General features: G+C 43.2%; 1 protein-coding gene across 2 annotated transcripts in view; it reads left to right on the plus strand.

The window, feature by feature from the left end:
* The window catches only part of SNAP25 (synaptosome associated protein 25), a 61,610-nt gene that overhangs the window by 24,086 nt on the left and 20,207 nt on the right, over positions 1-17,317 (plus strand). For both annotated transcript variants that reach the window (XM_085054006.1, XM_085054005.1), the window contains exons 2-3: positions 8,323-8,458; positions 9,104-9,145. In XM_085054006.1, the coding sequence (XP_084910132.1) occupies positions 8,387-8,458; positions 9,104-9,145 (114 nt within the window). In that variant the 5' untranslated portion in view covers positions 8,323-8,386. The remainder of the gene's footprint in view (positions 1-8,322; positions 8,459-9,103; positions 9,146-17,317) is intronic.

The raw sequence follows: 17,317 nt of genomic DNA on the forward strand, positions 1-17,317 counted from the left end.
AAGACTGTGCAGAGAGAGCAGTTTCTTTCTATAAACCTTGGAAAAGGAAATGCAGGAGGCCTCCTGGAGCCTGGTGGGAAACATCCTTTATGCTCCCCAGGAAAACCAGCCATGCAGTTTTCTTATTCCTTGTTGTCTCCTGAATCCCTCAGAAAATGTCTTACAAAAATTCCATTTTATGTTTCTGTTCCATCTCAGAGAAACAGAAGGGAACAAGATAGAGCCCCAAGAAAATCTGGCAGGAAAGTATTTCAGACTCCAAGTACTCCTGTTTGGTGTTTCCACACTCACACCCACCTCTCCACCCACTGCCAGCCTCTCCCAGTGCATCACTGGCTCGTAGCTCCACCTGCAATTCTGACCCCACTAATGGCAGTGGTGGCACTTCCTCCAACTTGAAATGGGGCGTGACTTTCACCACTAGCTGCTAAAATTGGACATTAATCAGATTTAGGGGCTTAGGAGCAGTGCAAAGAAACCCAGGTTGGGATCAAATTGAAGAGACGCTGACTGCTCATCATTGCTGCAGTGATGGCGAGTGAAGACCTGAATGGATTTAGGGTTTGAGTTTACTGGGAATCTTGACACAGTCAGAAATATCATCCTTCAGCTAAGCAGACGCCTTTAGTTTTTCTCCAAGATTCTGGCCTCAGAATGCAAACAGCTTTGTCACAAGTCAAGACGTTTTCTTTAATCCTCTCTACTAATACCTGGATTTCTTGTCCTGAGCCATCAAGATCCAGCTATGCAAATGGCAAGTGAGGTTGTAGGATATTTTGGAGCAGGTATCTCCTGGAAGGACGGGGAAGCACTAAACCCTTTGAGCAAAACCCATATCCTCATTTAAAATACCCTGGGAAATGCCAGCCCCCCTTTTCCAGAGAAGACTAATTCAAATGGACGTGGCATAACCAAGAGCTGGTAGGATGACAAACAGTCTGTCTACCAGAAAAGAATCAACAGAGCTCATCTTTCACATCATAAGAAATGCTGGGAAAGGTTACAAGCGCTGTTTATGCACCTCAGAGAGAGAGAAGGAGAGAGCAGGGAAGAAGACAAACAGTTTAAGCCGCAGGACAACACCAGCACAGGAGCAAGCTGCTGTTTTCTAGCTGGGAATTAATTCGGGCTAGCAGTAAAATGTTTTCTGGGTGCTGGAGAAGTGAGGGTCTGGACTCAGAACTAGTGGGAACACAATAAACTTAGTGAATCATAGGATGTAGCTTGCTACATTATAAATGAAGGTGCATGAGGCAGGGAGCTGCAATACCAGGGAATTTGACTCACAGCAGTCTGTTCTATCTAGGTCTCTGCTCAGCAAATGTGGTGCCCACTCCCCCTAAGAAGGTTTCTTTCTTCACCCTCCACCTCTCTGGCTGATTGCTCTCCCAGATTAACAGAACAAACATTTTTGCCCTAAATGTTTTTCTGTTGCTCTGGGAAAGTAAAAAACCAAACCAAACCAAACCAAAAACAAAACCAAACCAACCAACCAAACAAAAAACCCACAAAAGAAAACCCCCCAAAGCCAACAAAAAAAAAACCAAAAAAAACCCAAAACCCCAAAAAACCCCAAAATCCCCCCGTGTGGGTACATAGGTGTAAAAATGACTTCAAAGAGATTTTCTTTTAGCAGTAAAATTGATAGAAAGTCAAGTTTTTATTACCCTGAGGTGATATTGTTACAAAATGGCTGGTCTGTTTTATTTTTGTTGGTGCTGGAGGCTGGTGAAGCGATGTGTGTGTGTTGGAGGAGCCTCGTGGAGCAGCTGTGTTGTCTGACAGCTGACAGGGTGACAGTGACTTGCCTTGTATTGGGGTGGCAGAGGTGCTGTGTGAGAATATAACATCATGCTCACTAGCATTTATCCAGCAGTCCCAGTTGTCCTGGACCCCGGGCAAAGTGCCAGTCCACACCCTGAAACACCTGCAATTTAAATACGACAGGATAGGAAGGAAAAGAAGGATTTTATTGTGTTGTGGAGACAGGAGACAGATTTAGTTGTTAAACATGGCCCAGCAGTCCCTTTAGTAGGTATCCAGGAGATCTGCACAGTGCTGATGGATAGAGCCAGCAGCAGGAAACCAAACACCTGCTGCACCTCACACAGCTCTAGAGACCTGTCTTCAGGCAAGGCAAGCAAGCCCTGATAGTAAAATAAGTTGCCTAAGGCAATGCAGGAAGACAGGAGCAAACTAGGAATTACCCACTTCTCCTGAATTCAGATTTGCAAGATCTCAGGGCCTCTCTTTTCCAAAGTCACTCCCTGACAAGCCTCACCAGTAGGCATTCTTTATTGAATACCATGCAAGAATCAGAGTGAAGTTTGTTATTATCACTGTACTCTGTCAGCCTGGGCTGCAGAAGGGAGGCTGAAGGCTTGAAGCAAAATGCTGTAGGACAGCACAGGAGAGAGGTGAGGTGTCTGTGACATGGGTTAAGGCTGACATACCCTACAGAAACACAGCTCCACCTTTTTGGCTTAATCTGTAACACAAAAGTTATGAAGGTGTTTCTTTGGAAATGAGAGCTTTGCTGAAAAGCTTGTGAATAACTTAGATCCATGAAATAGGATGTGGTGGAGAATTGTGGTGAAAAGCAGACTTTCCTCAAGACTTTATTTCAAATCTATTTAGAATTTAAATCTAAATAACAACTCTGACTAATTTTTCATTGTTACATTTTAAGCCACAGTGTAAAAATATTTAATAGGATTTTTCATTACAAAATTATCTGATTTCTTCTCCAAGTGCTTTCAGAACAGTTAAATTACAATAAGAGCAAAAGCAGGGCATGTTTAGTTATAGAGAGTATTAATTGTGGTAAGCTCTGGGTCAAAGAAGATGGAGATGACAGAAGTCAGAAAAGATGGAGCTTGTGAAGGCTATTGCTGAGAGCTCACAATCTATAAAAATTATGTTTCCAACTCCCTTAAATCATGTCTCACCAGCTGATGACTGTCACACCGACTGTGGGCAGCACACACATGACTTTCCTGGCTTTCTGTTGGGATCTGCCTTCCAGCACTCCATCCTCAACACAATTTCAGGGGGAACCTGCTGGTGTCAGTAACACACACAGGTAATGGTTTCTAAGCATCCTTTTGCAGCAGGTTCACACTGGTGTTATTTCATTCCCTGCTGGTGTTAGCAGGCAGTTTCTGGTCTAGACTGAGCTTTGGGGTTAATGCCAGGGCATTTCCTATTATCCAGCCACCAAAAGCCCCTCTAGGCAAGGCTTGTGAAGGTGGGTAAATACACTGTCAATGTGCTGGACGAGTGAGCTGTAGAGAGCTCCCCACTGGGTGGTGGTAGCTGTTGAGGAGGCCCAGCAGAACAAAGGATGTGCCCCATGACAGGAGGATCCTACAGAGCTCCAGAGCTGCCTTGTGCCTGCTCCTGTTGTGGTTGAATACACCTTGGATGGCACTCAGGGGCAGCACTGGGGAGCAAGGACAACCCCCTTCATCTGTAGCTGAATTCCATCTCCCTCTTTGACAGTGTTTCTCCTTCTACCAACAGCCACACTAAAAATGAAAGGAGAATAGCAGCAACCCAACTCCCACCTTTAAACAGCTCAACATCCCTCCTGAGACACTAGATTCAATGTGTCTCTTTGGGTTTTCTGTGGCTCTGTGAACATCACAGCACGGTGGTAATGCTCTTTCAATCCTACAAGAAAGAGGCACAAAGAGTGGGATTGAGCGACTCTGACTTTTTTAGCAAAGTACACCAATGCAGTCGTCTTCTGGCTACAAATATCCACGGGAAGAATAGATGTGTCCTTTAATAACAGGGAGAGTGCTTAAAAAAGAACATTTTATTGCTGCGTTGCCTTCACCCCAGTAAATCTCAGCATTTTAATTTTCCTGTATTTATTGCGTTGAAGTGTTTATACCACTGTGAAGTAAATATTTGCTTTCAAAGGTCACTCACTATATCTCTCTTCCTCTGGGGACAGACGTAGGTCTCTCTTAGCCGTCAGTATAACTCCATACGGATTATATAATGTTCTTGCTATAGGATTCTTTATTGCATCTTAGTCCTACTGAAACAGCAGATGCAGAATTCAAAGTATAATAGGCAATGACTTTCCATTAGCCAGTCTCTTTGTATTTTCCTCTACCATTCAGTCTGTAGTGCCTCTGTATGAGCACTGGCGTAAGGTATGAGACCATCTGCAGGGAATTTGATGTAAATCACCCCAGTGCCTGGAGTTACTTGCATTGTGGAGGAGACACAGAGCACAGCCTGGAACATGCTGTACACAGTATTTTGTGGCAATGTTTGGGCTTTTTCCTCCTTTTCAGAGAGCACCGCGAATGTTTGTGTGTGAATGCAGAGCATTTCCTTTCCCTTTTCTGAAATGGAAAAACCAGGGCCCTTGTGAAATTTTGAGGTTGAATCTGTATAGGCAATTATTGAAAGTATAAACACAAGTTAAGTGAATGTAGTGGCTGTAACTTCTGTAGCAACCTTTTTTTTTATTAAAATCAAAGTTTTAGATCTAAAGAGCTTAACATATTACAGCCCTGCTTTGGTTTTCTGATCTGTCATCTCGGCAGGGACTGTAGATGAAATAAAATGTATTTCAAGTTAAAAGTAGTACATTTTGGAGAATTTATTCCAGTTACGTTAGAGGTTCCTAAGGCAATAATAGGATTTTATTACTTGCTTCAAATTAACTTGAATGAGAACAGAATGCAAAGTATCCACTACTACCAAAAATATAAATTCTGCAAGGAATTTATTACCCCAAGTCCTCAGTACTATCTCAGGCCTGTTTCTGTTCTACTAAAACAAAAGCAGGTTTCATTGGGCCCGAGCCATACCTTTTGCTTTTCAAAGTCTGTCTAGGATCAGTAAGAGCAAATCCATCATGGTTTAACTTTTCTTGACCATTCCTGGATTCATTCATTTTCAATGTCTTAAAACATCAGGAGAACTGCACATAGGTGTTCATAAGAAATACCTCAGAGGGAAAACTCTATGTTAATGTTAATTTGTACTTTAGAGCAATAATCTCCTTTAAAACATAACTCTTCTCTCTACAGCCTTTTTATTAGTAACAGCATTTGTTGTTGGAAATTTATGACACTGGAATGGCCTTTTAGCCTAAACAGGACTTTTCAAGGAAAATTTTATCTCTAATCTGTCCTTTTTCACATTAGAAATGGCAAAATCTGTAAAAAAAATTAAACACATTTTCTGCCGTAGACAAAATATATGTATTTTATAATACTGTGTGCAAATCAGTAACCTTTATTGATTCTTGGGCATGGTTTTCTATTAAATAAAGTTGAATCAGCACAGCTGCAGGGCACTTCTGTTTATGACTAAAATTTGATGTAAAATGACTTGTCTGGAAGAATGCTTTTTGCTATTTCTCAATCCATTCTAAGTGCTTTACAAATACCAAACAATCTCAATAAACCTGTCAAGTTCGATCACTTGCTGCACAACATCTCTCTGGTTACAAGCTCTGACATTTTTTTTTTAGCTTGATGCAAAATAAGACGTGTCTGTCACTAAGATGCCAGCTGATAGCTCTAACAAACCAAGAAGGGTAACTCTGAAAAAAACCCCCACAAGTGCATGGAGTGACAGGACATGGGACAATGGCTTCAAAGTGACAGGGAGTGGGTTTAGATTAAACGTTAGGAAGAAATTCTGGCTTGTGAGGGTGGTAAGTCACTGGCACAGGTTGTCCAGAGAAGCTGTGGATGCCCCATCCCTGGAAGTGTTCAAGGCCTGCCTAGATGGGGCTCTGAGCAACCTGGTCTAAAAAGGTGTCCCTGCTCATGGCAGGAGTTTGGAATGAGATGATCTTCAAGGAACCTTCCAACCCAAACCATTCTGTGATTCTGTGAAAGTTTCTCCACATTGCTTCTTTTTCTTTTTTTTTTTGTGCACCATGCATCACCATCGCTGGTTCATGATAAAAAAAATAATAATGAAAACATCAAAAATCAGGCTGTAATGTACCTGAGAACACCATTTTCTGCACAATTTTTATTATCTGCAGTGACTTACAGTCAATACATAAATTGCTATTGTCAGTAGAAGCCCTCATCTCACCTCCACTTGATTACAGGTGTGTAATCACTCAGCTCGCACTGGTTATGCTTAGAGAATGAACCAAATCCCCTGTTAGCATCCCACCCTCTCACTGATGCATGACCTCCCACTTTACAGCTAGTGAGGCATTACCACGCAGACACAGCACAGAAACACTTGCTGTGTCTATATGTATTTATCAATTAGATAGCCCCAAAGTCCAATACATATTGTCCTGATTTTTGCTAAAGCTCAGTGCTGCTGTAGTGGCAGCACAACTGTAGGGAGGGATGCAGGTAGAGGAGAATATTTTAACTAGATGCTCAAGAAGTAGATCCACAGACTTAATCCTGGTATTCTGGCTCAGAGCCTATGCCAGAAATATTTCAATGCTGGGTTTTGTCTCAGGAGCAGTGTCTTCCTGGAGCTGCGTGATGTGCACAGCAGCAGGGTGGGAAGGTTGGGGTTGCCTTGAGAGTATCCCCACACTTTCACATACCCTTCAAGAAGAGAGCAGCTCCTGGTTTATCTTTTCCTCCTAAATATCCGAATGCACCATTTTTTTGTAAAGCTCATTTCCTGCTGTTTGTGCGAATCCTTGAAGCATCCGATATCAGCCTGAATATTAGCCATGAAATTAGGCTCTGCCTTTTCATCAGCCAGGGCTGAAGATGAGTTGCCTAAGCTTGGTCCTTCTCACTGCTGTGACCATGCAGCTGGCAGGAGCAGGTGGTCTCCTTCTCCAGCAGACATTTGGGCTCCTACACATGGTGTGACCCATCACAAAATGTCAGCCTCCCTCTGACAAGAATGTGGCGATGCGCTCAGTGATGAAAGTAGAATGCCATGCCAGTAGCTGCAGGGCTGACTCCACGCAATGGATTTCTTCCTACTGCAGCTTCAGAGAGGAAAAGCAACCATGAGCGAGGGCACAGCTAATGTGAAAGCATGAAGGTCACATATTCCCTCTTAGATAAGAAAAACGGCAAATCTGTTGCTGAAGCTGCAGAGGAAATGGAAGGAGCTGTCTGCTTCCCTTACACCCTTCTAAGCAAACAGGGTGTGATCCAGTAAATATCACCTCCACCCAGCTGTACCTGTTGAGCCCATACTCCTCATGTCCTGATGGAGAGCACCATCAAAATGAGGAATAGTTTAATCTCCAATATATAGTAACTTCCATTTAAACAGAGTTGTTATTGCTGGACTTTTAGAGTCAAGCTCTGCCCTGACTTATCTTGTTCCATAAAGGCTGCACATATCACAAAGACAGGACAGAAAAGAGCCCCCGGGATCCTGCCTTCCTAGAGCAGCTTTGCTGAGAGGCGCTGCTTTTGTCCTCCCTCTGTGATTGAGCATGATGGCATCTGCTTTATGGCTGTTTATTTGCAGTCCCCCACAACTTCCCCACCTCCTCTGCACCTGCAATTAGGTTTTCCTGCAATGAACAAATCTAACATTCAGCGAGCAGTAATTTGCAATGTGCCATGCTTGAATCAAGCAAAGAAATAAGCCAGTGTTGTTGTTATTAAGACCTGACAGATGGTAGGAGGGCCCGCCTTTCTTAATCGAGTCATGCTCAGCAATCAGAGCTAGCTCGAATTTTTAACAAAAAAGAAACCCTACCCAAATGAGGATTAATGGGCTGCATCCTGACCTCTGGTTAGGACCAGCTCAGGGGTGTCATTCTGTATCGAGAGGGTTAACCAAGATCATAATCTGACCCACTTTGTGGAGAAGTTGAAAATACCAGTTAGGTCCTACTGTCACTTTCCCTGAAATGAAGGATTCTCCCAGGTAGACTTCTCCCAGTTTAGCTGTAAATATTATTTCATAGCCTGAAATATAGCATGGTGGACAAGTCATTAGCTGATAAAAATCCGCAAAGTTTCATTGTCTTTAATTTCGTTGCAAATGTTTCAGCTGAGCATCCAGCCCTCGAAGCAATGCAGCTGAAACACAGGACATGAGGGGCAGAGGCTTGACCTCGATCTCCTTCACACTAAGCTTTTTAATTCTAAAGAGGAATGAATGGGTTTCAAGACTGTTTCTGGCAGCAAATAACATCTCCTTTCTCCAGATTCCATATGAATTGCATTTAAAAGGTTAAGAAAAAAGGGATGATTCGCTCTCTACTACACAGGAATTACTATCCAGAGCGAGAGTTTGGGTGAGGACACTGATGTAATAAAGCACTTTTGTGGGGCTGACATTTAAGCATGGCTCCTAACCACACTGTTTCTCTTCCTCTTCGCTGTCTTCCAGGCTCACAAAGCAGCTGAGCGCAAATCCTTGATCTGCAGCGTCCCCAAACACCCCCACAGCTAAAATGGCGGAAGACGCGGATATGCGCAATGAGTTGGAAGAAATGCAGCGGCGTGCTGACCAGCTCGCTGATGAAGTGAGACCGAGAGCTAAACTGGGAACTTGGGGTTGGGCTTGGTGTGAAACACACAGCCAGAAATAGGAGCTGATCTGGCAAAGCATGATTTCTAGAGCTCTTTTCCATCAGCTTTACACTGACAGTGGAATTGGAAATGGAATGAGCTGGGGTAAAATTTAATGTTGTGTTTAGTCCAGATCAGGGAATTTATTGATCGTGAGTTCGGTTTAGGTATTAGCTTGTGCATCGATTTGACTGCCCTCAGAGCAAAAAGCAGCAATTTAATATTTTCTGAGGATTCCTTCGATTTGTCAAACCTATTAAATGTTAGAAGTCACCAATTAGGTCTCTGCAGAGTCTTAGCTGAAAACCACAGGCTTTATTTTTAAAGTGAAACACCTGCTGTTCCGAGCAGCACTGCAGCAGTGCTTGAGCAAGGGGAGCATGAGCCTCGGAGACTGCAGCTGCCTTGAGGTGTGCTGGGAACTGCTGCATTGGTGATCCATTGAGCTGGAGATGTAGAGATCACCAGTGCCTTGCTGATGGCCTGGTTTGGAGGGGACAGAAAGAGTGCAGGAAAAACACCCTGTCAGCATGAGTCTGCACATTGGCATTGCAAAGCGTAACTTGCCAAATCTCAGTGTCTTTTCCTATTTTTTTCAGTCTCTTGAGAGCACCCGTCGAATGCTGCAGCTTGTGGAAGAGGTAAGGACTTGCATTTTATTTGCACTTCTGTTGTGAGCAAAAGTGATGGAGAGCCTGACACTGGAAGTGGTTTTTTAAAACTCACACCACTAGGGCATGGCCATGGCTTTACGTGCCACTCTGTCCCTGCCCATCCCTCGCATGACCCCTCACTAGGGCCATGCCAGACACTGTTCCCTGGTTGCCAAGTGCAGCCAAGGCACTGGTTTGCCCATTCCTGAGGATCCACTGAGACAGGACGCTGGAGATAAACCAAGGAAACAGCCTCTGAAGGTGACCTGGAGTCAGGGACAAGTAGCTGCAGAGTTTGCTGCAGAGCTCCAGGAGCCTCGTGCCAGCACCACTCTCCTGTCCTTGGCCTAGCACTGCAAGAGGGGAAGGTGAGAAGGGCCCTCAATCCATTTTCCCAGTCATCTCTAAATACTTCCCTCTCCATAAATGCTTGCAGCTATTTATAGAACATTGGCCAGCACAGCTTTTAAATGCCATTTCTTTATGTATCTCTGAAATATTTATCAGGATTTCAAGGCTCCTGAGATGTCCTAGATTGACTGCTTTGGAATGAGAAGTTCTCTGATTTTCCATGGTGCTAAGGAAGAGGACCCCAGCTTGATCCTTACAGCTAATACCTGCCTGGGGGGGAAAAAAAATCCAATTCAACCAGGCTGTGTTTCACCCTCTTCACAAAAAAGGGGTTTAAGAGTTGGAAAATCTCAACCCAGTTTAGTTTTGAGTGTTCAGCCATCAGGTGGTGGAAAACTTTGCTGCTGCCTGACAGGACATTTTATTTTCAGACACTGTGTGAGCCCTGGTGCTGGAGCTGGTGACATTTGTAATCAGGGTCATCAGCACTGACAGTCCCAGTACTCCTGACAACCAGAGAAGTCTCCAGCAGAGACAATGGGAAGAAAATTACATCAGGTCCCATGCTCAGAAACAAGCACAATCCCAGCCTTAGGCTTTATGGCCTTGAAATCAATCATCACTGTGAAGATCAATGGAGTCCAGTGGAGACAAAATTAAATTTCCATGTACAGACAGACAGATGGGTCATTCAGCATAGTCAGCATCACTTCTCCTCCACAAACACTTCAGATCCGGGCCTCTTGCAGCCAAAACATGCTCTTCTCTCATGAGCAATCTGTCCCTTTTTGCTGCTCAATTCCCTGGACACACCAATTCTAACCACCATTTTATGTCAATTCTGTGCTGGATGCAGCTCCTGCTGAAAGCAATTCAACAACATGGGAGAGAGTCTCATGAGTACCCCCACAACACAAGGCAGGAGAGCCTGCTGCCCCAAAATGCCTGGGATCTAAATAGACCAGGCAGATGATGAGTGGGAAGAAGGAGAGGCGCAGGAAAGGGAAGTGATTTGCTCGGGGCCAAGCTATCAGTAAATATCAGCCCTGTCTCTCCTGAGCTGTATTTGTGTGGCCTATGCACTGCTTGAGTCTTCCTAACATATTGAGCCAGCATATTGTGAATGCCACTGGAATTTCAGTATGAAATCACGGCAAATGGCAAAGTGGGAGGAGAACTGGGACTGCTGAATTTACCAATGAATTTATGTAGGTCTGTACCGCTTCTTGGAAGAGCTCAGCATCTCTCTGGACCTGGTGTTTACTCAGATGCAACAATATCTTCCTGTCCAAATAGAGAAGTTGCTAAAGCTAGCACTGAATACTCAAGGGAGTTATTCTAAAGTGAGCTGAATATTGTTTTCACTAATGTGACTACAAGAGACCTTTAAAATTCTTCTGTGGCCTAAACAGCTGGTTGATTATTCCAATCCCCTTTCCTAGGTACTTTTAAAAGAATGAAGCATTAGGGAATGAGAGATTTTATACCAGAAAGACAAATGGTGAGAGTATTCAAAATTGAATTTGCACTGCTCTGATTTAATAGACCCCAAAAATCCAATTAGACTTTCTCACTTAGCAGATTCTGTCTAGCAGGTAAAGATAGGAAATATGCTTTCTCAGTGAAAGAATGCTTTTTACTCTGTTCTCTTGATACAGCAAATCTGCTATTCCTTTCTTAGGAAAAGGATGCCTCCATGTTCAAGTTTTATTACTGTGTACATTTGTATGGATTCCTGTCATGACACTGGGGAAATACAGAATAAACAGACTGACTTGGTTCCATCCTAGAGACAGAACAACAGTGTTGTCCACCCAGGGAAGCCCTGCAGCAGTGTAAGCTGGATTGCAGGTCACAGCCTGGGGACATGGCCCCAAAGGACATGGCTCCAAAGGATATGGCCCCAAAGGACATGGCCCCAAAGGAGATGGTCCCAAAGGAGATGCCCTCCTTGCTCCAGAGGACTGTTCAGAGTTTGGAGACTAAGCCCTGATGCTGTTCCCAGGAGCATGGGCAGGGAAAACCAAGTATGTTACTGCTTCTTGGTTTTATAACCCAGCTTTGCAAGAAGCTGTTTTTTCCAGTCCTGGCACAACAAGGGAAGCAAGAAGTGTTACAAAAGCAGCCATGGCTTTGCCCCAAGGCAGCTCCACACTGGAATGGCAGATTCCAAAACCTGGGTTGCTCTGTGGTGCCCATCCTACCCAGGCAATGCAGCTAATCTGAACTGACCAATGCACTTTTGAGCCACTCAGTGCTATAAATACCCATATTTTATGATGATGGTGTGCAATGTTTGGGCCAAAACATAAAATAAAAATGAACTGAGGCAGAACAAGTGAGACTAAATAGAGTTTGTAGCTGACCTTCTTATTTTTGTGTTCAAGACTTTTACCTCTGAGGCAACATTATGCAATGCAGAATATCACATGCATGGAGAAAAGCTGTGAATTTTATCTGATCTTCCAGTGCAAACACCAGGGCCTTAAAGGAAAATCAATTGCAGTAGTATAGGGGAAAAAATGGTTTTCAGCAAGGAAAAAGTAATAAGATCAGTAGTGCTAAAAGCTCAGAAGAAAGCACTTAGGGATATACAGGCAAAAGGGCTGTTTTGTGCATTTAAATCTAGACAGGGCAATTGTCTCTCATGTGAGGTTGGGGTGAAGAATCAAAGGTGAAATGTTGAGCTATAAATGCTGATGTTTACACTCCTGATGCTGCCCTTTGCAGGACACTGAACACACAGAATGCCATTTTACCAGCTGTGAGTTTACCCTGACATTTATTATCACAGCCAAATGCTCCTCAGTCTGAAAAACAGAGGAAAAAGTGTTCTAATAACATAGAGTTTGGCCCAAACTTTGCCACAGCTAATTTGAAATATCCCTTTGACATCATTAGACCTATTGTAACTATTGATCTATAGGAACAGTTCTCCTCAGAAAAATGTTTTAACCAGGGTAATTCCACAGAAATACATATCTGGCACAAGGGAATGTGATCCATAATTCTAGTCTCACTTCTTCCAGTGGTGGATTAGACCCCTGTGTGTGTGTTAACCAGGGGAAGGGCAGGTCCATGTGGGCTGAGGATCTGATTTAACAAGCAGAGCAGCAGTGTGTGATTCTTTAATCAGGTGCAGAGACATCTGAGAGTTAACAGGGTGACAGGGAACCTGGAGCAGGAGTTGAGCAAATTCATTACTACGGATGACTAAAAAATGTTTCTTTGACCACATTTGTGTCTTTAGGGTGTTGGCAGTTCTCTTTAGTGTCTGTGGGAACTGCTAGCAATGTCAGCCTGTCCTGGTACATAATTGTCTGCATTAATTTATTCAAAAAACACTCTATAATCCATATTGATTAAAGCAAAATTCTTCATTGAAGTGGAATTTTATGTGTTCTTCTCATAACTGAGAGTGTATATATGTTTTTCAGGATATCTTCTGAAATGCAGGGAATGTGATTTCTAGAATTTGGATTCTCTATCTGATACATCACCCCCTCATAGTGTTAGGGAAATCACCCCTCAGGCTAAACCAAAATTTGAGTAGCTGCCTTTGGTAGGATAGGACTCAACACACTGTGTTCCTGGAGGGACTGACAAGCCCTTTGAGAAGTCATTCCAATTCTCTTCCTACTTTTATTTCCATCTTGGGAAATTAAGTTATGTAACAACAGCAATAACAAGAAATGATACAGCAATGCAAACTCCCTGCAAAGTGCTGGGCAAATTTTAGTGCATCTTTTGTTGCTGACTTACTCTGAGTGAAACTCTCACCAAAAAAAACCCCAAACAAACAAACCACAAACCAAAAAACAAAACCATAATGAAAAAGTTTTAAAAAGCTATTACAGAAGACTAAGGATAATGTATATTAAAGCCTCCAAAATGATTCCCAGTTACGCTGTTAAACTGGCTTCACTGAAGCACTGACAGACTAAAGTATCTATGAGCTGAATTAAGCCCAGAGGTTTAAAATCACGTATTCTGGTTCTTTGATTAATAGCTTTGCCAGTGGCCAAATGGAGAACCTGGGCATCTGCTTAATATAAATGATGCAGACCCTAAACCAGTACTGCTTAATCATTTGCTTTTATTTAAACATTAGAGCTTAGGTGAAAGATTGAATGACATCAACTTTCCTAAAATTTATGGGGTCTCTTTCACCTAATGTGGTAAGTTGGAAGTAATGGCCTCCTGCTCTGAAGGGTCATCTCATGTGCAGAATTATTATATATATTATATATTTTACCATCTGCAGTATACCTGCATTATGGATAAACAGAGGAACTCCAGATCTGCCTGTTTGGTGCCTCAACATAAGAAATTAATGCAGTGCCATTTTATTCTAAGGGACAACAGAGTGAGAAGTTTGCTGTGCCATGGCAAAATCCAGCAGTCTAAATTCTCCTCTCAAGTGCAATGAGAAGACAAGGAGAGTCAGAAATTGTTCTGAAAAGAGATGGCTGTTACAGATTTAACAGCTGGATGAAAATGGCATCTGCTTCAGGAACTCTGTAGGGTCCTATGAAAGATGCATTTTTCTTCTCTCTGGCCTGACCTACCTTAAACATTTCATTTTTTTTTTTGAGAATCCTTATTTCACTGCAAACTAAACAGGATTGCCTGTACAAGGACAGGAGGATCTTAAGAGGTTCCTCCATTGCACAGGAAGGAAGAAACACTCTAATCCTGGCCAAGGTGGAACTTTAGCACACAATTTCATACCATGATAGACCTCACTAGTTCTATCCATTCATGGCTTCCCACATAGGATATCACTGATGTTGGTGAGCACTGGATGTGGGGAGGAAATCCTTCCTGAGCCCTCAGGAGCACACAAACCCAGGCACAGTCACTGGGCCCATGGTGATGGGAGTCTGTCATCAAGAATTCAGGATCAGAGGCTGTAAATCATATTTTCCTGGACTGGCACTTCACAGGAGAGCTGTCATCACCTCCTGTTACACATTGTCCCAGCTCCAGTGGCACCTGCTCCACCGAGACCAAGGGGAGCTTCTGTGATACCTCTAGTGCAGGAAATGCCAACAGGTCTGTGTTTGACCCCAAACAATCTTGTTGGGCACATTTCTTCCTCTATATTCCTTTCACTGGGGTTTTGTGCTTTCCAGAGATGCTTCAGCCTATTGTCACTGGGGGTCATCACTGAGTGTTTCTCTGCTGCTCAGACATCTGCATGATGAACACATTTTAGAATAGTTCTGTCTTACAGACAGGTTTGGGTTTGAGCTATCTAAAATATCAGTCAAAATAGAAATACTGAGCTTTTAGAAAAGTCTGGACCTATTTTAAATGCACAGATGTGATTTGTTCTTTAATTGACTTTATTTATTTAATTCTTTCTGTGGAAAAGCTGAAAATTAATGCTTAATAGAAATTTGGAACAGGAGGAGATTGTCACTTGATGTCTGAATCACATCTCATCCTTTTCAGTCACCACCTCTTTATTAGCTTCAATATGCTTTGGATTAGACCACAGATGCAGACCAGCATATTCATTACACACCCTTTAATATTGTCACATTTGTATTTATGCTGTGGCAGGCTGTTCTTAAGAGATACAGTATTGCCTGATAAAATTCAATGGCACTGGTGATCAGGTAAATAAAAGACAATTTCACCTATTTTGCTCTAAGGATTTGATATGAAATACAAACCTTAGGGTCTAATTGCTGAATTCCTCTCTCAGCACATATCTGGCTCAGGTTACTGGACATCTTAGGGGTATAAAGGTAGTTTACTTATGTGTTAAAAACATCAGAAAATAGAGAAAGAGGGTTAAAGAGAGGTAAATATTTCTCAGCCTGACTATATTTGATACACTAAAAACCAGCAACTATCACAGCACCAACTACAGGTTTCTAAGTTCAATGTTTGGAAGGGTCCCACGTCAGACTGCACCATATTTATTGAAACACAAGGTGACTCAGGGCCCAGGCAGCCTTCTTGTGTTTGCATGAGTATGTTTGTTAAAATACATACAAATCCCGGGGGGTAAAACCTCCCTGGGTACCAAGAGTATAGAAAAAGCCCAATAAAAAATGTTGCACGAGCAGTGCTTAGCAGACCTTTCCTGCAGAAAAGATAAGATAATTAAAGGTGTTTTCTTTATTCTAAATTGGCAGACCTAAGATAACCCTTGGACCCTAAGTTTCTAAAGGCTGCAAAAATAAAGGCTGGCTGGGATTCCAGTAAATGCAGTGTGAACTTGAAGGAAGGGAGAGCAGCAGTGGGTGCCTGGTAGATGGCTGACCCGAGGGCAGCAGGGTGCAGCAGACCATGGGGAGAGGCAGGAGGCCTTTTCTCTCCATCTGGCAACTCACACAGGGACTTTTCAAAGAGAGGGAGCAAACCAGCCTGCACACGTGATGTTTTTCCCAGTTTCTGTAGTGATGGAGACATTAAAGACAAGAATGGGAGTGCAGAGGGAGGCAGAGAAGAAAACAAGAGGCACATCACGTCTCTCTTGAGCCAGGCAGGATTCTCTGGAAGCACAGCAGAGAAGCACCAGCTGCAACAAGCAAACAGCCCCAAGCATGGCAGGGTTGGGCTTATGGCTGAGCCAGCGTGGGCTGTGGGAGCCTGGAAGCACCCTGTGAGCATGGATGGGACAGCTGATGGCCAAAGACACTGCACTGCTCCCACAAAAACTGATGAGCAGTGAGCAGGGCAGCTGGCAGAAAGGATAACACGAAGCCCTTGATTTGCCTCCAGGAGGGAGAGGGTGGCTTGAAAAGCAAAAGGGACAGTCAGGACTTTAGATTTCTGTTCCTGATGTAGCTGTGTGACTGTGGGCATCTCCCCTGCCCTCTGCAAAATCAACACCAACACCTTTATCTGATTCACAGGAGCATGGATAGCTTTATGTTCATGGAAACAAGTAAATGACTGTTGCACATGTCCAGGTAGCTCTGCTGTCAAGCTGTCAGGCCACAGAGGATTTACTTCATCTGTTATTGACATGCAACAGTCAGGAGATCATTCAGGCCATTAATTATTCACAGATGTTATCATTGCTCCAAGCAGAATGGAGCTGGTTTCCCCTTCATAATTAAAAAGGAGATAATTTGATGTGTGATATAGCTTAGTATCACAGCACCCAGAAACCAGAGACACCTGATCACATCCCAGAGACATGACAATGCACAATAAAAATTGGACTTGTGAAAGGTGCCCTACCACTGGTTTAGGCAGGTGGGAACTGTGCATGGCTCAGCTTTGCTCAAACCCTGGATCCAGCAAAGGCAGTGATAAGATTCCCACTAAGCTGTGGGACCAGAGGCAGATTCGGTGTGTAGGTGTTTTGAAAATCCTACCTTCAAGCTCAATTCAAAGTCCATTAATGCTAAAGGTGTCTGTTGACTGCATTAAAACTTGGCTCAAATCCATATCTATTAGATCACTGAGCCAAAAAATATGGCTTAATCCTATTAAATATTAGCCTGCATTAAACTGGATTTCCCAAGTAGGTAAGCTTTCTGACTTCTGTCAGCAGCAAGAGCTGTGAGCACAAACCACTGTGTCTCCTTCCCAACATGTTTGTGTCATGTCTGTTTTCCCTGGGAATTTCACCTGTGAGATTAACATCCCCCTACAGTATCAAAACCTCATCCTCCCTTCTCCTGCTTCATTTAACTTGGAGATGAACCTTCTCCTTTTGGAGATTACTCCTGTGTAAAGTGATTATTTTAATCTCAAGGTCCACAGCTTTGTGCTTTCTGCAGAAGTTCAGTATCCCAGTGAATCCAGAAGGATTGATGGTACAATCAAGAGTACCTAGTTCCT

Source organism: Lichenostomus cassidix, chromosome 3 (genome assembly GCF_008360975.1).
Source record: "Lichenostomus cassidix isolate B80296 chromosome 3, HeHo_3.0, whole genome shotgun sequence".
NCBI lineage: Eukaryota > Metazoa > Chordata > Aves > Passeriformes > Meliphagidae > Lichenostomus > Lichenostomus cassidix.